Below are 24,918 nucleotides of genomic sequence, written 5' to 3'. Positions count from 1 at the left end.
GAGCCGACTTTTTTTCTCTAGATTTTAAAGGTTTCCCCCCAAATATTTAAAAATGTCACTTTGAAATACTTCACGTACACAGCAAATGAATTACAGGAGTTGCGCAGAACATGGAAACATCAATCAGGCTGCTCATTTATTGCTTCAATTGAATCATTTATTTATCATGAACGTACAAATTGCACAATAGTGTTTTGTTAGAAACAGTTGATTATCAAATAACACATGATAACAATAATAATAATACAACATTTCATTTATCAGCGCCTTTCAAAACTCTCAAGGTCACTTTACAGTCACAGGATCAGTTTTTCTGTGGGTGAGCAGCGACAGCCACACGCGCCAGCGTTCACTCAACTGGGAATAACTGAAATCGATCAAGTTAGCTATCTAGGTATAGATAACTAATAGCTAGCTAGATAGACAGCTAATAGATAGCAAATAGATAGCCAGCTAGATAGCCAGCTAGGTAGCCAGCAACGGTGACCCCGTTCAACCGGGAATAACTCAAATAGATCAAGTTAGCTAGCTAGCAAATAGATGACTAATATATAGATAGCTAGACAGCTAATAGATAGCAAATAGCTAGCTAGCTAGCAACGGTGACCCCGTTCAACTGGGAATAACTCAAATAGATTACGTTAGCTAGCTAGCTAATACATGACTAATAGGTAGCTAGCTAGTTAGCTAGACAGCTAATAGATAGCAAGCGAGATAGCTACGTCGGATACAAAACAAATCCTCATCAAACAAGGAGTGAAGGCATACCGGTAAAACAAAAATTGTACACTTGACGAAAAAGTTAAAGGCTCAGTGAGAGCACACGTGGTTGCATTTGGGTGTTTCCAAACATAGCATTAGCGTCTCATCCATCACAGATGGCAAACAAAGTCACTCTTGCCAAACTTCCATTTCTTTGTGCTTTTGTTTTTTGTTGAAAAGATCCCAAAAGTTACAAGGGCAGAAGTAACAACCTTTTGGCTCCAAATAAGGCGCACAGACAAAGCTGTTGGAATGCCAGGATTGTGTGATTAAAAAACAAAAAAAAAAAGATCAATCACATAATGCGTATGATGAGGCTGCAGGTTTTTTTTCGATTAAAGTTAAGGCATGGAGTTGATTTTTAGGTTTGGTACATATTTGTTATTAAAGATGACTGAGTTGCGAAAGGCAGCGAGTGACAAGACATTAACATGTTTTAAATTAAAATGGTTAAAAAAAAAAAAACGTTTTTTTTAACTCATTCACTGCCAATCACATATTTATTTGGGAATTGAAAATATGACAAAATTCCCGAATTTATTTGGGTTTTGTTTTTTCACGATTGTGTGCCGATAGAGCGCTGGCCATGGCCTCTGGCAATATTTGGTTCTTTTCCACAAGGGGGGAGCATTTCATTTCTTTCCATTTTATTATAATAATAATAATAATAATAATAATAATAATAATAATAATAAATTTCATTTATAAGCGCATTTCAAAACTTTCAAGGTCACTTTACAATCAGTTTCTCTGTGGGGGCAGCGGCAGCCACACGCAACAACGTTCACTCAACCCGGAATAACCCAAATAGATAGAAAAGAAGCTAACTACCTAATAGATAGCTAATAATAATAATAATAATACATTTCATGTATAAGCACCTTTCAAAACTCAAGGTCACTTTACATTGACAGGATAAGTTTTTTTCTGTGGGTGAGCAGTGGCAGCCACACGCGCCAGCGTTCGCTCCACCCGAAAGTAACTCAAATAGACAGAAAGCTAGCTAGATAGCTGATAGATAGTCACTGAATAGCTAGCTAGAGCTAATAGAAAGCTAATAGCTAGCTAGCTAGAGCAAGAGTTAATAGATAGCTAGCTAGAGCTAGCGCTAATCGATAGATAGCAAAGGCTAATATATAGGTAATAGATAGCTAGCTACAGCTAGTAGTTATTATGCTATATTGACATTCATCTTAAAATAGTTACACCCTTATGGGTCTGGAGTTATATGAGCTTGAAATTGGGGCGGATGTACAAAATCCAATGCAATAATAATAATATAATAATACATTTCATTTATAAGCGCCCTTTCAAAACTTTCAAGGTCACTCTACAGTCACAGGATAAGTTTTGCTGTGGGTGAGCAGCGGCAGCCACACGCGCCAATCCTGGCACTCGACTGGACACATTTTTGCATGTCTGGCAGTGAATGAGTTAATCACGGTAAACATATTTGTTCAATTGTATCAAAATTGTCACTAAATAAAAACCACAGTTAAAGTTTTATTATTTATAATTATGTTCTATAGTTCTGAAGGATTGGCACAAATTTGCAAGCTACATTCAACAAAAATGATTGTTGTTGGTGATAAATATGAAAACGATGTATAACACAGAGAGGTTGATCAGACGACAAAAAAAAAAAAAAAATAAAATGTACATTTGCATTGAAGTGCATATCTGGAATGACCGTCGAGCTACGTGTTAAATAAAGTTTGAGGTTTGATATGTCCATTCAGCATTCATTTGGCTACTGCTGGTTAGGGTGTGTCACCATAAATCTCACATGGCAAGTTGAGGTGGCGTAGGACCACCAAAAACAGTCCACAGTTTGTTTTTTGGTAAACATCAAAAACTACGAAGCAAAAATGGCAATCTGCGTTGACGGTATCCTTTCAGGTAAGTCAACCTGAAGTCTTATAAAGAGGGAGACAAGAATTGTTTTTAAAATTAATTCCGAGGTGGAAAAAAAGGGGCTTTTTGGGGGGGCCAAAATGGGTCTGGTCCTATTTTTTTTAATCTGATTGAAATATTATTTAATTTAATTTTAAATAAAATAACATAATTTAATTTATTTATACATTTATTTATTTGTTTATTCATCTATTTATTCATATATTTATTTATATATTTATGTATGTGTTTGTGTATTTATTTGTGTATTTATTTTTGTGTATTTATTTCTCTATTTGTGTATTTATTTATCTACAGTAAAGTCTCGTTATATCGATATTCAAGGGAGTCCGAAAAAATATCGATATAACCGGGACTATCGATATATCCAACCCTGTTTGCATGTAATTTTCTCCGTGCGTGCATAGAAATAGTATCGATATAACCGGGACTATCGATATATCCAATATCGATATAACAAGACTTTACTGTATTTATTTATGTATTTGTGTATGTATCTATGTATTTATGCATTGAAACGGGTGTATAACTGATTCAAAACGTGGTGGTCTAAAAGTTTTTTTGTTTGTTATTGTACTCATTACTTGACGGAACGTTTGGATAGTACTTCCTGTTCGGCTGAGATGATCACTGAGTGTCCGTGACGGAAAAAACGGCATTGCCGCCGGGTCGGATACTTCTTTCATCCGGTTCTTCATCCTGTGGATTACAAAATAATAATCATAATAATACATTTCATTTATAAGCACCTTCCAAAACTCTCAAGGTCACTTTACAGTCACATGATAACTTTTTCTTTGGATGAGCAGCGGCAGCCACACACGCCTGTGTTCGCTCAACACACTCATAGAAAGCTAACTAGCCAGCTAATAATAATAATAATAATAATAATAATAATAATAATAATAATAATAATAATAATAATAATAATAATACATGTCATTTATAAGCGGCTTTCAAAGCTCTCAAGGTCACTTTAAAAGGTCACACAACAGTCACAGGATAATAAAAATAAAAATAAAAATACATGTCATTTAGAAGCGCCTTTCAAAACTCTCAAGGTCACTTTACAGTCACAGGATAAGTTTTCTGTGGGTGAGCAGCGGCAGCCACACGCGCCAACGTTCACTCAAACTGGAAGTAAATAGATAGAAACCTAGCTAGCCAGCTAGTAGATAGCTAATAGATAGCCAATAGATAGCTAGCTAGACAGCTAGCCACCTAAATAGCTCTATAGCTAATAGCTAGATAGTTAGTTAGTTAGCTAATACACTGAATGTCACTATTAAACACACACAGATAAGGATATCTAATCGATAGCTAGCTAGATAGCTAGCGAGCCAGCTACATAGCTAATAGATAGCAAATAGCGTGCTCGCTAGGTAGCTCGCCAGATAGCCAGCCAGATAACTTATTGGATAGTCCTAAAACTCAATATTCTGTGGGTTTGAGTGATGAAATGACAAAAACCCTGGCATTGGAGTGGACATATTTTTTTGGGGGGGGGAACATGTGAGTGAGGAGGTGTAGCGTTTGCAAAAAGATCACCCCGCCAGAGCGATCGGAGGCCCCCACCGTGTCCGCAGTCTCCTCCCCTTCAGTATGTTCTCCATAGTGACCATATAGCTCCAGGTCAGACAGTGCGCTCTCCACTGCCTCCTCGTCATAGTCAGTGTGGTAGTCTGACTCCTCTGACGGGGAGGGAGGTGAGGAAAGAAAAGGGGGTGAGGCAAATGGGGGAGAAAAGAAAAATAATAGATCACATTTGTCAGGGAAGCGTGGAGGTAGGGACAGATGGAAGTGGGCGTGCAAGCAAGCGATGAGTTCGAAAGAGCAGAGAGGAATTGAAAAACAAGCCGTTTGATTGGGTGAGTGCACATCCATTGCTGCAGTGAAAGACAATTGTCACTTATGGCTTTCGCTTCATTTGGAAACAAGATGGAAGCTTCAAAGTCCAAGCTGTTTGGTTCATAAGTTATTCAAATTGCATGTAATGTTATTTTTTTTTAGCTTTTTTGCCGCTTTGGAATGGATGATTTCGATTTGCCTTGTTTCTTATGACAAGCCTAACAATGAATTGATTGACCCAAAATCCATCTTGAATCATTCTGATCATCAATTATTCAGGAATCAAATTGGAATTTTCGTGTTTATTAAGTTTACTATTATATATTGTGTTTTTATTATGTTTGTTAAAGTCATTATAAGTGCCTTGCACGCTGGGTCCGAGAGGACAGTAATTTCATTTGCGCTGTATGTCATTAGCATATTAGCATATTTGACAATGCTTTGACTTAACTCATTCACTGCCATTCACAAATTCATTTGGGAATTGAAAATATGATGTACAGCGTCATTCCCAAATTTGTTTGTTTTTTCATATTTGGGTGTTGATAAAGCGCTGGCCAGACCTCTGGCAATGTTTTTGCCCTTCCACAAGGGGACAGCATTTCCCCCTTTTCCATGTTTGCGTTTTGTTCCAACTTCTGCTGTTGTTTAAGTGCTATATAAACCAATATGTATTGTATTTTGTCCAGCCACCCCCCTTTTCAATCTCATATAACTCCAGACCCATATAACTTAGGAATTAACTCTTTTTTCCTGATGAAAGAAGATAGTTTAAGGTTTCTTACACTGCATTGAATCTTTATGTAGTCCTAAAACTCAATATTCTGTGTGTCTTGGAATTCGAGTGAAAATGACAAAAACCCTGGCACTGGAGTGCACACATTTTTGCACATGGCTGGCAGTGAGTGAGTTAATTAAAAAATATTGTTTATCAACAAATGAACATTTGTATCCATTTTTCACCACCTAGTTTCAGCCTGTTCAATAAATTAAAGCATTGATTCAGCAAGATGATCAATTTCCTGGATGCCATTTTGTTGGACCGTAGCTATTCAATTGTGTCTTTAAAGGACAACCGACATCAGTTTTTTGTATCCTAACTCACATCAGAAAAACGTTTTATAGCATCTAAAATACGTAAAACACGCAGTATGATATTTTTATTCAAATGCAAAACACCAATAAAAATGACTTAATAAAAATAACAATAAAATAATAAATAATAAAAAAAATAAATAATAAAATATTTGTAAATTACACTCAGTAGAAGTCATTTGAAGCCATTTTAGAAATTATGGACACAACTTGTGGCGTCGGTTGTCCTTTAAAGCACTAAAGAAAAAGCAATAAGTGAATAGATCAATAACTGCAGAAAATAGGAAAGAATGAAAATTATGGAATAGAATCGGCATGCATTGGTATGTTCATTGAGTGTATTTAGAGAAAGAAAAAGATGACTTCAAGTGGAGGGGGGGGGGGGGCAACGTGCACATATGATTTTTTTTTTTTAATATATTTTTTTTACCATCCACCAAGGCTGGTTTGACAGGCTCAATGCGGGACACGATTTCAGCCAAGTCAGTGAAGGAAGCGTTGGGACACGTCACTACCTGGTCGGCACAAAGACAAACTGAATGAATCCCGGGTCGACACTAGTTCCCTTCTGAGGGTTACTCACGTTATTCTTGCATTGCGTGTTATGAAACTCCTCCTGGTGTCTGTCTTTGAGCATTTTGTCCACCACTCCGCTGCGACTCCACACGTCAAACACAGTTTTTCCGTGCTGGTATCCCACCTCCTAAAATCACAGAGTAAATGTGTTTTTTTTTTTTTTTTTTTTTTGTGGTCATGACCAAAAACAAACACGATATTGTTAATGTAAACATACAGCAATCTCATCAAACTTCCCAAACTCCAACGTCCGATATCTGTCGATGGGGGGGCGGATGTACTCGCAGTAGTCGCTGCTCTTCACCGACTCCAAGTGTCGAACGCAGCACACGTAAGCCAGCCTGGTCTGAATCTCTGCCATGTTCAACACCTGAGCGCATGCACAAGAAACAGCGACTTAGCTAGCTAGATACTCCCTAGCTAGCTAGATACATAGCTGTCTAGCTAGCAATAATAATAATAATAATAATAATGGATTTCTGAGCGCCTTTCAAAACTCTGAAGGTCACTTTACAGTCACAGGATAAGTTTTTTTCCGTGGGTGAGCAGCGGCAGTCACAGGCGCCAGCATTCACTCAACCCGGAAGTAACTCAAATAGATAGCAAGATAACTAGCTAGCGGATAGATAGCTAATAGATAACCATTAGCTATCGAATAGATAGCCAATAGCTAGTGAATAAATAGCCATTAGCTAGCAAATAGACAGCTAATAGCTAGCGAATAGATAACTAATAGCTAGCGAATAGCGAGATAGATAGCTAAAATAAAATAAAAAACTGGACTCACACATTGTAAATAGTATATATCAAATGTGCTTTTTATACTTGTATATATTTTTATATTAATGAACTATGTACAGTTCTTTTTATGAAACTTTTTTTGGGGCAGTTGTACATTTCAGTCTCCTGACATTTTTTTTTCTCCATAGAATATTATCTTGTGATCCCCCCCCCCCCAACTCCTTTCAATTTTGCTACTGTAGATTACAAATTACCCTATTGTGGGACTATGAAAGGCTTTCTGATTCTAAAATGAAATACAATACAATACAATAAAACAATACAATACAAAGTCCCCCCTGTGAAAATTGTACTCGTAAAGTGCAGCAAAGGTCCAACATCATCGTTTTTATTTTATTTCATTTCATCAATCCATTACCTTGACTTTCTCTGCCAGAGGGTTGAGGCGTTTCCATAGCAGCCACCAGCCTGATAGCGAGTCGCCGTAATTAGTGAGGTTGGTTTCATCGCGGCTGCCCACGTCGATAGCTATCACCACTTTGGCCCCCATGGAGCGTGCCACATCGGCTGGCGATGACGACAAAAAAAAAAAAAAAAGAAGATTTGGAAAACAAGAGTTTGAGAATAAAAGAAGACATTAAAAAAGGAACTTTGAATGAAAAACCTGGTAAATTGTTGATGTAACCCCCATCCATAAGCAGGTGTCCGTCTTTCGGGTCACACAGAGGAGGTAGGTAGCCCGAAAGTGACATGCTGGCTCGAACATACCTCCAGAGAGAACCTCAAAAAGAAAAAAAACAAACAGTTTCATGCTTATGACATGAATATCGTGCCAGTTTCGATTCGGGATGAACTAAAATAGGAGAAAAATGGTCTCCTTGTAGTGTATGGTATTAGCACTGAGCATCTTGGAGTTTAGGCAACCAACAAAATACAGTGACACCTTGGCTTACGAACTTAATTGTTTCCTAAAAATTAATTTCCCATAGGAAACCATTAAAATGAGAATAATCCGTTCCCAGGTCCCCATAAAACATAATTTTCTAATTTTCTAAGCCTTAAAACTACACAAAATATACCTTATTTTATGTATAATAAATGTGCTATGGTATAATAATTAAAGAAATAAACTGTACTGTATAATAGTCGTTTTATTTACCTTTGTGATGGTCGTTGATGGCTTGATGGAATGGAGTGGCCGCTTTCATCAGCATTAAACACTTGATGAGGAACGTAACCTTTCCCCATCTTGAGGAATGATCCCTTGTAGGTGCTTTCTCTGCGATAATTTTACCTTGTTCCTCATCAATTGTGTTCTGTTTAGCTGGGTTGATAGCTTTTTGCATTAAGTGTACAGAGGGCTTGCGTGGGTTATTTGTGGAGCCTGATTGATGGGATATTTTAACCTTGCAGTCTACACTCTGCCGAGTCCAAATTTCATTGTTTTTTATCCATTTTGTCACTCTCGCTCTCTGTCGTCTGCCTGGTTCTTTAATTTGTGGAGCCTGATTGATGGGATATTTTAACCTTGCAGTCTACACTCTGCCAAGTCCAAATGTCACCACCTCCCCTCAATGCTGCGTACTTGACCAATCACATGGCTTTAACCGAAGACTGGGGGCGGGGAATAGAGGACAAAAAAAATTTCGGCAGCCATCCCCTCCTCCCGCTGCGTTCTTGACCAATCACGTGGCTTTAACCAACGACTGGGGGTGGGGAACAGAGGACCAAAACAAGCCGGCTGCCATTTTCTTGTTAGAAAGGGCTCGTTCGCGAACTACACATCACTCCTTGTGGCAGCTCTGTGTCTCTCCCGAAAAATAGTTCGTATGCCAAGGTAAAAATGTCATAAATTTAACGTTCGTAAACCGAAAAGTTCGTAAGCCACGGGGTTCGTAAACCGAGGTACTGTATCACTGAAGTACCTCATGTCAAAATAGTCCCGATGTAATAATTTATGAGCCCTTTTGGGAGAACTTTACTTAGAAATATTGTTTACACCCACCATCGGTGTGCACTCTCATTGCTGAGGCGCTGATGTCAGCTGTGATATTGAAATATGGGATCCAGAGGTCCTGGAAGCACAAAAAAACACATTTTGTCAACCCGGCGCCGGTCCCCTTTCTGCAATTTTTAAAAAACAATTCTATTAAAGCGACCACCTCATCTCACCTCAATTTGTTTGCTCTTAAAGACATTGCTGATGCCAGAGTTGAAGGCGGCGCCAGAAAACATAGATGTGACCGGGTATGTTAAATCGAGGACCTTCTTGAACACCGAAGTCATTTCCTGCCGGCAAGAGAGTGAGGAACGTTTGTTTTGATTTCACCCCTACCTCGTATAAGCAGCATTTTAATCAAGCGCGACGCTTTCACTGAAGGTAAAATAGAACCCGCCAGATGGTTAATGGCCTTTTTTTTTTGCATTTATGTCTTCTGTCAGATGCCGACGACAGCTTACTCTACTGTTGGGTTTTTTCGTATAATTTCACGATGTGCAAAACATGTCATTCGTTCTGCATAAAAGGCATTTTGGAAGATTTGGTCGAGGTTAATTTTTTTGCTCAGGCCTAACCGGTTGAGGATAAGAGATTCTTGCCAAGTTAGAGGTCACCTTTGGGTATTCATCGTTCAGCACCAAGGACAGAGCCAGGGAGGAGATGACTGGCCCACGTCTCTCAGATATTATAATAATAATAATAATAATAACCGACCTACAACATTTTGTGGGGGAAAAAAATAGCCATTTGCATATATTATCCATTCGCTGTCTGCGAAACACTAAGATGCCCAATCTATCAGGAAAGTAGTAAATTAACAAACAGGACTTTTACACTGGGCTATTTTATGCCTGCTATGTTTTATATATTATAATTAATAAATAAACATAAACACACAAATAAATATTAAGTAAAATAAATAAATGTAAACACACAAATAAATAAATACTAAAATAAATAAATAAAGAAACACACAAATAAATATTAAATAAAACAAATAAATGTAAACACACATAAATATTAAAATAAATAAACCTAAACAAACAAATAAACACATACTAAAATAAAGAACCATAAACACACGCATAAATATTTAAATAAATAAACATAAACCAACACAAACACATTAAAATAAACAAAAACAAATGAATATTAAAATAAATAAACATAAACACGTCTCTCAGATGTTAACCAACCTCCAGCTTTTTGTGGAGAAAAAATTACCTATTTGCATAATTTATGATGTCTGCGAAACATTAAGGTGCCCAATCTAAATAGGAAAGTAGTAAATTAACAAATTGGACTTTTACACTGGGCTACTTTCCGCCTGCTATTTGTATTATTATTTTTTTATCCATCATATTCATAATGTCTTAGATAAGCAATTTTAGCCGTTCAGAGTAATTAAAAAAAACGTATCCTGTGACTGGAAAGTGACATTGAGAGTTTTGAAAGGCGTTTGTAAATGAAATTATTAGTATTAGTAGTAGTATAAGTATTATTATTAGTACTGGCAGTATTATTATTAGTAGCATTATCATTATTAGTATTATTATCATTATCACATGAATCGGGTTCATCAGTAAAATTATCATTATTATTCGTTTTGAAAGGCACTAATAAATTGAATATATTATTATTATTCTTTACCATTGCCCATTCTCGTGCCCTGATCCTCATCCGGCTGTGGCTACGGTCCTCGGCGTAGAGCGCCCCCAGCAGGGAACCAATTGAAGTGCCGCCTACGAGGTCGATTGGGATGCCAGCTTCGCAGAGTGCTCGCAAGATGCCCACCTGGGAGCAACCTCTATAAAACAGAGCACAAGTGATGAAGATGATTTTTTTTTCAGTAAATATTCGTAGTTACGTTGGTATGACAACGGGGGATGCAATGTACCTGGCCCCGCCCCCACCCAGGACGAGGGCGATGGCATTCCCGGTGAGGACTCGGGCCAATCGGGAGAAATCTGAGTGGCGGTCTGCTGGCTTCTCAAAAACACGCTGATATAGCTCCATCTAAAAAGAATACAATAAAAATGGGGTGGGGGGTTGAAATATAATGATGAGGGCAAGGACAACTGTACAGTGATACCTTGGCTTACAAACTTAATTGGTGTGTAAGGCAAAAAGTGTGTATCCCAAAAAATAATTTCCCATAGGAAACCATTAAAATGAGAATAATCGGTTCCCACGTCCCCATAAAACAATTTTATACTGTACAGTATAATAAAGTCGTTTTATTTACCTTTATGATGGACGTTGATGGCTTGATGGAATGGAGTTGCCGGTTTCATCAGCATTAAACACTTGATGAGGAACGTAGCCTTCTTCTTTCACCATCTTGTGGAATTATCCCTTGTAGGTGCTTTGTCTGCCATAATTTTACCTTGTTCCTCACCAATTGTGTTCTGTTTAGCTGGGTTGATAGCTTTTTGCATCAAGTGTACAGATGGCTTGTGCGGGTTATTTGTGGAGCCTGATTGATGGGAATTTTAACCTTGCAGTCTACACTCTGCCTTTATGTAAATTTCTCCACTGTGAGACTAATAAAGGCAAATCCAATCCAATGACAATAAAGGCAGTCCAAATTTCACTGTTTTCTATCCATTTTGTCACTCGCTCTCTGCCGTCTGCCTGTCTCTTTAATGTTTAAACCACCTCCCCTCACTGCTGCTATCTTGACCAATCACGTGGCTTTAACCGAAGACTGGGGGCGGGGAATAGAGGACGAAAAAAATGTTGGCGGCCATTTTCTTGTTAGGAGAACGGCCTCGTTGGCGAACGACACAACACATCATTGTTGCAGCTCCGTGTGTATCCCTAAAAATAGTTCGTATGCCAAGGTAAAATTTTCAACGTTCGTAAAGCGAAAAGTTCGTAAGCCAAGGGGTGTGTAAACCGAGGTATCACTGTATATAGCGCATACAAACCCACCAGTTTGGGCAGACTCCTTTTAGAGAAGACCCGTCGCGGACATGATAGATGGAGGTGTCTGGAGATCCAGCTGCGCATGTTGAGCCAGTTCACCGTGCCCTTGGGTGGTGGGCCGTCTTCTTTGTGCAGAAGCACCAGCTGCTTCTGGGCCCGTACGGCGCTTCCTTCCAGCATGCGCTCCAGCTAGGAGGGATGTGCCATTTTTACAGGCGCCGCGGTTGTTCACGTGTGGAATTATGACGAGGCACCGTGTGCGGGTAAAGAGGGAAATTCTGTCATTGCGCGGGTGTTACTAAGAACTTAATGAGTTTTCAGGGCTAAATTATGTGTGTGTGTGTGTGTTCCTGAAAGATCAAATCCTCAGCTGTGACTCATTCGGTGCCCCAGCAAATATTGATCCGGCTTTCCATTTCTCCCACCGTCTCTTGTTAAACAAGGACACATTCCTTGATTTCTGTTTGCCCCCCTCCCACACGCCCCCGACAAAAGCAATTACTTCTCCATCTGCTGGACGTGCACTTCCTGCCTCTATAAGTTTCATCACATCTACCCGTCACCAAAAAAATACAAATAAAAATAAGAAAAACTGTGGTGGACAGTCCACTGTGGCTCAACATTTTGGGATAATTAGGACGCAAGAGATAAGTGATGAAAAGGCGATCATATCCTGTTAAAAATGTCCGTACGAGGCTACATTCCCTCAACCCGATTCATCCTCCTTCACACCTCACCTCTCCGACGGCAGGATCCTGCTCCCCCAGGCCCACGATGATGATGCAGTCGGCCTGACGGATGCACCGCTGGGTCCACGGGGTCAGCGTGACGTCGGTTTGATAGAGAACTATTCGATGGATGTCTTCCTGTTGGCCCAACCAGCTGGACAGACGATATTCGTGAACACTGACAGGGAAAGAAGTAAAAAAAAAAAAAAAAAAAAAAAAATCAACGGATGTTTGTCTCATTTCAATAAGTTTAAGACTAGCATTAAAAAATATGTATGGAATAAATAATACCTGTCAAGTGCTGCAGCTCCAAGGCGCTGTTTAATGATATCACTGGTCAATAAAAGAGTGGGACCTGAATGTGACAGAGGTGTCATATTTAATATTACCGCGAGAGAACAACACTGCCAACAAAATATCCCATCAATCAGGGAGGCAAGATAAGTAAATAAACACATAAATAAATAAAAAAAAGTAAAATAATAAATCAAAATAACTACTAAATTACATAAAATAAACACATAAATAAATAAGTTAAATAAGTAAACTAAGACGTAAATATTAAAATAAATGAATAAAAAAATAAATAAATAAATAAATAAATAAATAAATAAATAAATAAATGCACAAATAACTATTAAGATAAATAAATAAACACACAAATAAATAAATATTAAAATAAACAAACACACACAAATAATTAAAATAAATCATAAATAAACATAAACACACAAGTAAATATTAAAACAAATAAACATAAACACACAAATAAATATTAAAATAAATAAATACACAAACACACTAATAAATAGATATTAAAAAAAGAAATAAACATAAACACACAAATAAATAAATATTAAAATAAACAAACACAAATAAATAATTAAAATAAATCATAAATCAAATAAACACAAGTAAATATTAAAATAAATAAACATAAACACACAAATAAATATTAAAATAAATAAATACACAAACACACTAATAAATAGATATTAAAAAAAGAAATAAACAAAAACACACATAAATAGATATTAAAATAAAGAAATAACCATGATGCATAAATATATAAATATTAAAATAAATAAATATAAACACAAATAAACAAACACACACATTTAAAATAAATAAACAAATACACATAAATAATTAAATCAACAAAAACACGCAAGTAAATTTTAAAATAAATAAACATAAAGACACAAATATTTATTAAAATAAAGAAATACACAAACACACAGATAAATACAGAAAAAAAAGAAATAAACATGAACACAACAATAAATAGATATTAAAATAAAGAAATAACCATGACGCACAAATAAATGAATATAAACATACAAATACATAAACAAACACACAAATAAATAATAAAAACTATAAACACACAGAAATAATTAAAATAAATCAACATAAACCCACAAGTAAATATTAAAATAAATAAACAAAGACACAAATAAATATTAAAATAAGGAAATACACAAACACAAATAAATAAATATTACAATTAATAAATAGGCATAAATAAACACACACAAAATAAATATTACAATAAATAAACACAAACGTACAAATAAAGAAATATGAAACTAAATAAACAAATACTAAAATATATAAAACAAACAGACACACAGACAGAGAGACAAAGAGACAGAGATAGATAAACAATGAAACAGATAAATGTATGGCGCCTCCATTAAGTCATGTTTGTACCTATCGCGAGGAGCGCATGTTGCAGCTCCAGCGTGAAAGGGGTGAGCGGCACGTCCTCAGAGACGGGCAGGACTGCCACGGTGGAAAGGTTGGACGCCTGGTTGCCCGCGTCCCATTTACTGCCAGGGGTGTGCAGTGCCAAACTGCGACCTGAGGATGCACGCATAGAGTTAGTGTCACAGATAATGGAAGAGTAGCCATTTTTTTTTGGTTAATCTGGAATAAATATGTGCATGCACCCGTTAAAGGAAGATTAACTTGCTGAAGGATCTTTTGTCCAAGCAAGTGGATGAGCCTGGTGACAACCTGCAATGAGAAAACATTCCAGAAATAAATTGCAGATGGGGCCAAATAAGAATCTCATAAATACTGATGAGCATATGAGATGTGATAATAATAATAATAATAATAATAATAATAATAATAATAATAATAATAATAATAATAATAATACATTTCATTTTAAGTGCCTTTCAAAGCTCTCAAGGACACTTTATAGTCACAGACAAGCATAAAATATAAACAACTTAACCCATAATAGACAAGCATAGGTACTATAATAAATAAAATACAATCACAAATAAAATACAATAAATAAAATACCGATATGAATAGAAAGAAGAGAAAGAGCTACACAGAAAATGCGATTTTAAATAGGTGGGTTTTGAGATGGGATTTGAAGGTGGGAAGAGAATCGATGTTATGAATGTTGGAAGGAAGTGAGTTCCAGATTTTGGGGGAGCAGAGCAGCTGAAAGCTCTGTCCCCCATCGTGCTCCACTCCAGTGCCTGCGTTTTTGTCATTGTCACTCGAATTCCAGGACCCACAGAATATTGACTTTCAGGACCACATAACCATTCAATGCAGCGTAAGAAACCTTAGACTATCTTCTTTCATCAGAAGAAAAATTTAAAACCTAAGTTATATGGGTCTGGAGTTATTTGAGATTGAAATGGGGGTGGCTGTACAAAATACAATGCAATACATACATATCGGGTTATATAGGGCTATAACAAGAGCTGAAGTTGGAACAAAGTGCTAACATGGAAGAAAAGGAAATGCTGCCCCCTTGTGGAATAGAAAAAAAACCATTGCCAGACACAATGGCCAGCGCTTTATCAGCACCCAAGCATGAAAAAAAAAAAAAAAAAAAAAAAAAAAAATTCGGGAATGTCGCTTCACGTCATATTTTCAATTCCCGAATAAATTTGTGAATGGCAGTGAATGAGTTAATTAAGGTCACCTGTGGGAATTTTCTCTTGATGGAACTGAGGGCGCCCTCGGGCAGTTTGGCAAGCTCAGAGTCTCGGACTGCGTGGACAGTGGTGGCTCTGTTTTGATGGGTTAGGGCCTCCACCTAAAGACAGATTGGCAAGTCTGAATAACAAGCAAAAGATATTTATATCATACAATATTCATAAATAATTAACACGACGGTGTGAAATATAAACTCCGACGAGATGAAACTTTTCCTGCTTCTTGGTAACCGTAACCATAGCATCTTTCAATTCAGGTATTATTAGAACTATCACAGTAGACCGAAAATAAAATGTATGAGACGTTGTTAATGAATTGCGACAGATCTCTGGGCTTGAACCAATTATACACAAATGGCGTGAAATCCACACCCACGTGCAAAGTTATCAAACTAAAGCACGTGTAGGCGCACTTGTGCAACCAGGATTGTTTTTATTTTTCATCTCTTCCCTTGCATCTTGGTCCTTACCACTCCAATCAGGTCGCCGCGGCCATATTCTCCTATTAATTCTTTTTTGCCATCCTCTTTCATGATTACGGAGCGTAGTCGTCCGCTGAGCACGATGAAAGTACTGTCGGATTTTTCCCCCTGTCTGGATGATACACTTTCCGTTAACAGCAATTCAACTTAAGCTATGACATAAGTTGAGATCAGCGTTTATCTTTTTGGGTTCGGCGAGAAACACATGAACTAGAACTTGGTACCTGTAGACGGCCCTACCGGCTTCTACGGCCATCCAATCAAGTGCAAAATCAATCTGCCTGACAAAAGATGACATCCTCCTCACTACTGTGTGGGCGACGTTTAGCACCACTTTAGGCTCCGCACGCATTATCCTGAGGGAGAGGTTAGGGGGCGGGGTTATATAGATGTATATATGTACACTTGCAGAATGAAAATCCAAAAGGGACTAACTCATAGAAATGAAATTTGGAAATGGAGAGGAAGCTGCAGTCTCGTTGAGCTCGGACTGTAAATATAAGTGGCTCTCCAGTCAGGACGGCAAGTTGACCAACAAGCTCTCCAGGGTGGGTGACAAAAAGACGGGTGTCTTCCTCGCGGTCGATCATCCTCTGGTAAACATGGAGTAGGCCTGAAATAACAAACTGGATGCTCACTTCCTAAAAGAAAAAACATTGAAACAATATATTAAAATCCCACGACACACATCACTGTCTAAAATTAAAACAGAAATAAATAAAAGTCACCTGATCGCCTTGACGAGCCACCACCGAACCAGCTTTGACTTGGTGGAGGGTCACTCTTCCCTCAAGCAGGGTGGGATCCTGTCAACGGTACAGAGCATAAAGACACATATAGGAAAAAAGTGATTGAACCTACACCTCTGGGAAAAAAAGACAAATATTATATAGAGACCGGTAGAGACTGACAGCGACCGGTAGAGACAGACAGAGACCGACAGAGACCGGCAGAGACCCATAGAGACAGACAGAGACCGATACAGCGAGACACAGACCAATACTGACCGATAAGACCGAGAGAGACCGATGGTGACCGACACGACCAATAGCGACCGATACCGATCGATAGAGACCCGTACCGACCGATAGCGACTGACAGAGACAGACACCGACCGATAGAGACCCCTACCGACCGATAGAGAGCCGTACCGACCGATAGAGAGCCGTACCGACCGATAGAGAGCCGTACCGACCGATAGCAATCCATACCGACCGATAGCGACCCATACCGACCGATAGCGACCCGTACCGACCAATAGCGACCCGTACCGACCGATAGCGACCCGTACAAACCGATAGCGACCGAGAGAGACCGGTAGCGACCGAGATAAACTGATAGCGACCGACAGAGACCAATACCGACCTATACAGACCCGTACCGACCAATAGCGACCGACAGCGACCAATAAAGATAGCGACCGAATGAGACCGATAGAGACCCGTAGCGACAGATAGCGACCGATAGATAATACAGTAAAGTCTCGTTATATCGATATTCAAGGGAGTCCGAAAAAATATCGATATAACCGGGACTATCGATATATCCGACCCTGTTTGCATGTAATTTTCTCCGTGCGTGCATAGAAATAGTATCGATATAACCGGGACTATCGATATATCCGATATCGATATAACGAGACTTTACTGTATCTATAAAATATATAAAAGATGTGGTACAGAAAATGTATAAATCATTCCCAAGGGTCTTTTTGGGCAGGGGGATTCACATTTTCAAACGTGCTAGACATAAACGTTAATGTAGACTCACCTGCAACTGGATGATCCCCAGCAGGTCTTTTTTCGCAGCCTGGAAGATTGTTCCACTCTTCCCTAGATGGGTGGCGTCGGACTGCCCCCCGCTGTCCGTGTAGTGAAACACCTCCGAGGGCGTATGCTGCATATTGACGCTTTTCTTCAGGCTCGACTGCACCGTGAGAAAGGACCGTGGAGAGGGAAAATAGCCAAGAAAGAAAAACTGTTGTTCAACGCAAAATGTTTTTACCTTTGTGGTGGCAGGACTGGGCGGAGTCTCATCGATGCTGACCCGGGCCCTTTCGCACGCCATCGTCATGTCACCTAAAGGATGTACGCACCCAGCGTGGTGATGAGTCGGCGCAATCTCGCTTCATGTGAATTATCACATCAAATTTAAGACAACGATCAACCTGCGCTGTCGGAGGGCATGGAGATAGATCGCTGCTTCCTGTAGCTATTCGAAGGACTGTCCTTTACGCCTTCTGCTTCACATCAAGTTAAATAGTGTTGGGCCATGTTTAACATTAAAATAAAATAAAATAAAATAAAATAAAATAAAATACAAAAAAATAATGTGCTCAACCTGCGTCTGCAGAGCTCTCCGCGGTCCCCACGCTCAACTCGTCTTGGAAGTGCAAACGGCGAGTCGCCTTGCCAGAGATTGCCTCGCTCGCCACAATGTTGACGTTGGATAAAGGCACTGCGTGACTCTCCTGTTGATTAAAAGGAAACAAAAATCAAGCAAGGCTTTTTAAATAAAACTTTTTTTACCGTAAGGAGGCTTTTATTTATCTCGTACTAGTTTCCTGTATACTGTATGATAGTGTCAGCACTTTGCTACAGTTTCAGCTGTTGTTAAAGCACTATGTAAAACAATATGTATTATTATTATTATTATTTTTCCTGTAAAGGATAGTTTGAAGTTGACTTTTCAAAGTAAAAGCACACAGTAGCCTAAAAGTAGGGCCAAACAATCTGTTGTCTGTATCATTGTTCTACGATACTTTTATTTTGAATTTAACTCATTCACTGCCAGACAATGCGCAAAAATGAGTCCACTTCAGTGCCAGGGTTTTTGTCATTGTCAATGCAGGGTAAGAAACCTTAAACTGTCTTCTTTCATCAGAAAAAAATACCGGATTGAAGAGCTCGGTTGTCAGGCCCAGGTAGTTATGCAATGCCAAGAAGGTGACTCTTTGGAGTCGCACCATGATGATCTGAAACACACAACAATCGCACCCGCAAGATAAATTAAACATTGTCAGGTTCAAATGATCTCAAATCAAGAACATGTGTACCTGAATGACGCGCACGAGTGTCTCGGGGTATTTCTTGAACACAGACTCAAAGGCGGAGGCCGGTAAACGTAAGATGGTGGAGCGGGTGGCTGCACGAGCGGATACGGTCTTGTAAGGAGCTGGAAAACCCTAAAGGGAAGCAAAGCACAGTGAAATTTGATTTTATTTTATTTTTTAGGAAGGCTGCAACAACAACAATAAATAAATAGAATAAATAAAATAAAAGAATGAATGAAGGAATGAATGAATAAATAAATACAATTAAGTAAAATTCAATAACATTAAGCATAAACAAATAACTCAATAAATACAAAAAAACAAAAAAAAAAAAAAAAAAAATACATAAAATTTAATGATTAAAATAAAGAAAAAAATGAAATAAATAAAATGAACGACTGAATGAATGAATGAATAATAAATAGATAAATAAATAAATACAATTAAATAAAATTCTATAAAACTTAAGATAACAAAATAAATACATACATGCGGACAAATAAAACTAATAGACGAAAAAACAAAAAGACTAACAAACAGACAAAACTAACAAACAAAAAATTAATAAAATACATAAAATTAAATAACTGTTGTTCGAGTGTGAAATGAAGTCCCTCACCGTGATGATGTCCAGAATACTCAGTAAGCTGTGGACGCTGTCGCCGGGAAGAACATCCTTCACCGCTACTTCTGTACCATCCTGCAGAAAAGACAAAAAAAAACAACAACAACAACAACACAGTCAAGCATTGTTTCAATAATTCTCAGCAAGGTAACTTAAAGGACAACCGACACTATTTATTTTGTTTCCTAACCGACACCAGAAAAACGTTTGATAGCATCTAAAATACCCAAAACACGCAGGCTGATATTTGTAGTCAAATGATAAACACCAATAAAAATGAGTTAAAGTGTCCCAAAACTGACACAAAATGAGGTCGGAACTGGGCAGATTCAGAAAGTCCCGCCCCTTTATTCGTGACGTCACTATTGGTCACACACTGCCTTGCTCCAGAATCAAAACAATGGCTTCAGAGAGTTCAGATTCAGAGAAGATGCTTTCTTGTTACTTATCCGGTTATGAATATGATTCAAACAGTTCTGAAGAGGAAAGCATAAATGTTTGCAATCGATTAAAGAAGTCCTTCCGTATCAATTCGAGCCGTCTGGACTCCAATGTAGCGCCCAGAAAATGCACAAGATGGCGCACAAGCTCCGTTTGAAATGGGCTGATTTGTCCGCTGGGAATTTGTGTAAACTTACACCTTTCTTTATGCGTGTTATCGCATTTGGTTGCGACACACCATCGTGTTATTTATGTAGTTTTCCTTCTAATTTCGCCATCAACACTGTGTTTTCAGACGAAAAAAAAAGTACCCAAAATGCATTGTGTGTCGCTTTCTCGGTCAGTGGCGTTCCTTCCGTGACGTCACTTCAGGCATCGTCATCAACTGGAAAACAAGACTTCCTGAATATTCAGCGCGAGTCTTAAAATATAAAATATAGCTACATGCGGTGGAATCTTTGTAAAATACGCTCAGTAGAAGTCATTTCAAGTCATTTTATAAATTATAGACACAACTTGTCCGGAGGTGTCGGTTGTCCTTTAAGGTCAAAAAACAACCTACGTTCTCAAAAATACAGAGTTCAAGTCGCCCATCCTGAACCACGTAGATGCTGTCGTCGTCATCGCCGGGTTTAAAAAGACCTTCACCCTCCTGCAGCTCCACAAATACCATGTGTCGACACAGCTCCAGGAAGAGCGGCTTGTCAAAGTGGCCCAACACCCTACGCAAAAATAAACGGGCGACGATAAATATGACGATTCAGAATTTCACCGATGCATCTGGGAAATTTAAAATAAAGTTTTTAACCCCACCTGACATTCTTCAGCATGTAGAGAACCTCTGAGGGTAGATTGGAGCTCTGCACGTCAAATTCCGTCAGGTCGGCTTCCAGCAGAGAGGGCGGCGGTTCTTTAGGCTGAAGAGTAGGAGGATCCTTGCGGATCCGAAGGATTCTGTTCGGGGGGAACGTGTTTGACTTCATTCAAACGGCAAATTAAAAACAAATACACTGGTACCTTGGCTTACGAACTTAATTGGTTCCCAGACAGAGTGTATTAGGTGAAAAGTGTGTATCCCAAAAATTAATTTCCCATAGGAAACCATTAAAATGAGAATAATCTGTACCTAGGTACCCATAAAACAATTTTCTACTTTCTAAACTCTGTGTGTATCCCGAAAAATAGTTCATATGCCAAGGTAAAATTTTCATAAATTTAACGTTCGTAAACTGAAAAGTTCGTAAGCCAAGGGGTTCGTAAACCGAGGTCTCACTGTCATAATAAAAATAAATAAAAAGCTTTCGTCTGTGGCCCATACTTGCGAGCAATGCTAAGAACTTTGGTTCTCTTGCGCACGCGCTGCGGTTGCTTTGACACTGAAGTAGATGATGATGCAGCGGGAGGAAGTGAAGACAGAGTTTGGACCTTCAAAAAAAAAAAAAAAATGTCAACTTTAGAATCCAAGCCTGAATAAAAACATTGCGGCAAAAAAAAGTGAATACCTTGCGCATTATTTTCCGACCGTAAAAGAGGACTTTATCTCGTTTTCGGAAGCGATAGTGACGGACACCAGGCTGTTGTTCACCTTCGCAGAAAAATCCAAAGCCCAACAGTTGTAGACATGATTGACACTGAGACTTAAAATATCTTCAGGATATCAACACGAGACTCACGAGCATGCTTGAACCTCCTATATAAGAAGAGCACCACAATCCCGATCATGGCGACTGCGACGGCGGCGCCTATCAGGACACCCGTGAGCTGGACGACAAACAAACAATGCAAAAAAAAAAAAAAAAACATAAAATGGCTGATGTTAGCTATAAAGTGATAAATGGCAGCCATTTTTTCCTAAGAATATTGGCAATTATCGGCTTAGAGGGTTTGTGTCACTTCATTTTTTTAACTAGCGGAAATTGTACCGGCGAATGATAATAATAATAATAATAATAATAATAATAATAATTTTGATTTATAAGCGCCTTTCAAAACTCTCAAGGTCACTTTACAGTCACCTGATACCACACGGGCCAGAATTCACTCAACCTGGAAGTAACTCAATTAGATAGAATGTTAGCTAGCTAGCTAATAGATAATGAAGAGATAGCTAGCTAATAGATAACTCAGATAGTGAGCTAGATAGTTGAATAACTCAAATAGGTAGAAATTTAGCTATTTAGCTAATAGATAATGAATAAACAGCTAGCTAATAAATAACTCAGTTAGCTAGATAGTTGAATAACTCAAATAGGTAGAAAGTTAGCCTGTCTATCTATCTATCTATCTATCTATCTATCTATCTATCTATCTATCTATCTATCTATCTATCTATCTATCTATCTATCTATCTATCTATCTATCTATCTATCCAACTGGCCACCTAGCTAGCGAGCTACATATCTTTATAGCTCGCTAGCTAGCTAATTCCATCGCTAGCTAATTCCATAGCTAGCTAGCTATCTTTTATTCGTTTATTTATTTATTTATTTGTCTGTTTATTAATTTTGTTATTTACTCATGTATTTATTTATTATGTATTATTTTTTAATGACATGCCATCGAGAACAACCGCATTATACTCACCATGGTGGTCTGCATCCTCTCCTCCACAAACTGTTGCACTCGGGACGTCACAGCCGCGATGTCGTTTTTGCCGTGTTCCACCATCTACGCACATAAATGTAGACAACTTCCTTTCTTCAAAAATCACCGCTCGGTACGTCCAAAAAATGCAGTATGACTCGCTCGTCACATACCCCAGTTATGTGGTATGCCAGATTTTGAAAGTAGATACTTGTTTCTTGTCTTGTGAAATTTCTTAAACTAGATTAGCACTGCTTGTCCAAATATTAATTAATGGCTCGAATTTTTGTGTACATTTCATGTGACATTGGATTGGATTAGCCTGTGGAGAAATTCCCATTTACATTGACCTACTGTATCAGGTACAGTGATACCTCGGTTTACGAACCCCTTGGTTTACGAACTTTTCGGTTTACGAACGTTAAATATATGAAAATTTTACCTTGGCATATGAACTTTTTTCGGGATACACACAGAGCTGTCTCAATGACTGATGTGTCATTCGCGAACGAGCCGTTCAAAGGTAAATAAAATGACTTTATTATAAAGTACAGTTTATTTCTTAAATGATAATACCATAGCACATTTATTATACATAAAAAGGGTATATTTTGTGTCGTTTTAAGGCTTAGAAAATTACAAAGTAGAAAATTATGTTTTATGGGGACCTGGGAACGCATTATTCTCATTTTAATGGTTTCCTATGCGAAATTATTTTTTGGGATACACACCTTTCGCCTTACACACACTGTCTGGAAACCAATTAAGTTCGTAAGCCAAGGTATCACTGTACAACTACTTTTAAACAGTTTATGCTTCCACGACACATTGTATAACACATAGTTCAATGGTGGACCGGTAAACATTTTCGCTACCCTGACACAATCGAATTGCAACACTTGACCCATGCAGTGTAATTCCAGTCAAGATAGCGTCTGGGTCAGCTACTGGGACAAAAATAGAAAAACAGAAGGGGGAAATGCTCCCTGCTCAAATGACTTGAGTGGCGACTATCTTCACTCCAAAATTTATTGTTGTACATCACAAATACAAATGTAGAAAACAACTGTTAAACTTACTGAACTGGCCCATCCACAGTTGTCTTCATCATCACCACCTTCACGACGATTTATCCTGCATTATCATAATACCTCAGTCACATGTTTTTTGCATGAAAACCAATGTAAGTATGTTATTTACTACAACCAATAGGTAACATACTCTGTCAATCGCGTGAGCATCACGTTGGTTTGCCTTGTTTGTGTTTGCACTACGAAGAAAAAAAACACACTGTCAGATATTTTGTATCATCCAATAAACGGAGTTAAAACAATTAAAATGCATTTTAATAGAAAGGTATACGTTGACAGCCGGAGCTCAAATACGATGACTTTGCCTCACGGACAATTTCGCAATAATTGACATTAGCGAGTTAGCTAATAGCTAACGGTGAAAACTCATCCGGAGAGAGGCACTCGCGAGTGTCAATGAACGAAGGCCAAACAGTATCCGGGAATGGTGTTCGTGCGTAAAAGACAAGACTTACTTTTCGGTGTCTCGTCGCTAAAGTGTGATAATTTCACGGCATTTTCACAACTGGCGAGGGAGCATTATTAGCTAGTAGCGAACAAAGTTTTTCTATGCATTGATGGTCACTCGCCTTAGCTCCGCCTATTTTATTTTATTCACCAATAGGCAGACAAAGCTGATGTTGTCATGGTACCACTAAATTGAGTTAGCCAATCATAGAAGGCGTTGTACTTCCGTGTCTTCCTATTTAATCAGCAATAAGTTTAATTAAATAATATCGAGCACTTTGACTTTCTCTTGATTTAAAAAATGTCTATTTTCACAAATCATTCACCGTGTATTTTTTATTAATATATTTTAATACATTTAATACTGCAAACATTTTTGTAGAATTATAGTACTTGAAAAGGAATTATTCTTTAAACTCCTCTCCATTCATTTCAATGGAATGCGATGTAATATTGTACAAAACATTTTATTTAATTACACGGATTAAACATCACAGTACAATACGTGCATCCTGTGTTGGGTCATATTTGTTCTTTAGTTTTTTTGTTGTTGTTGTTTTGACTTCAAGATGGCGCCGCCGCAAGACTGGCTTGCCTTTACAGCAGGTCCTGTATTTTGTTTTTCTACTTCTTCCTT

General features: G+C 38.1%; 1 protein-coding gene across 1 annotated transcript; it reads right to left on the bottom strand.

The window, feature by feature from the left end:
• Positions 1-1,694: 1,694 nt before the first annotated feature.
• Positions 1,695-24,404, bottom strand: pnpla7a (patatin-like phospholipase domain containing 7a). The gene is given in 38 exon segments (XM_089020407.1): positions 1,695-3,319; positions 3,322-3,375; positions 4,252-4,367; positions 6,050-6,134; positions 6,203-6,322; positions 6,413-6,565; positions 7,355-7,503; positions 7,601-7,717; positions 8,942-9,011; positions 9,109-9,225; positions 10,586-10,742; positions 10,833-10,951; positions 11,870-12,052; positions 12,601-12,769; positions 12,883-12,946; positions 14,305-14,454; positions 14,544-14,610; positions 15,548-15,661; positions 16,031-16,154; positions 16,267-16,398; positions 16,478-16,683; positions 16,771-16,848; positions 17,813-17,968; positions 18,047-18,120; positions 18,210-18,281; positions 18,383-18,512; positions 18,936-19,016; positions 19,098-19,226; positions 19,714-19,794; positions 20,723-20,882; positions 20,974-21,114; positions 21,479-21,585; positions 21,663-21,745; positions 21,834-21,921; positions 22,744-22,827; positions 23,823-23,877; positions 23,965-24,013; positions 24,290-24,404. Coding segments are annotated over 38 exon segments (4,098 nt in total). The 5' UTR covers positions 24,291-24,404; the 3' UTR covers positions 1,695-3,256.
• Between the last annotated feature and the right edge of the window lie 514 nt (positions 24,405-24,918).

Source organism: Hippocampus bargibanti, linkage group LG18 (assembly GCF_051943395.1).
Source record: "Hippocampus bargibanti isolate YZ-2025 linkage group LG18, ASM5194339v1, whole genome shotgun sequence".
Classification (NCBI taxonomy): Eukaryota; Metazoa; Chordata; class Actinopteri; order Syngnathiformes; family Syngnathidae; genus Hippocampus; species Hippocampus bargibanti.
The sequence above is the reverse complement of the archived record's forward strand: the minus strand, read 5'-3'. Positions and strand labels throughout refer to the sequence as shown.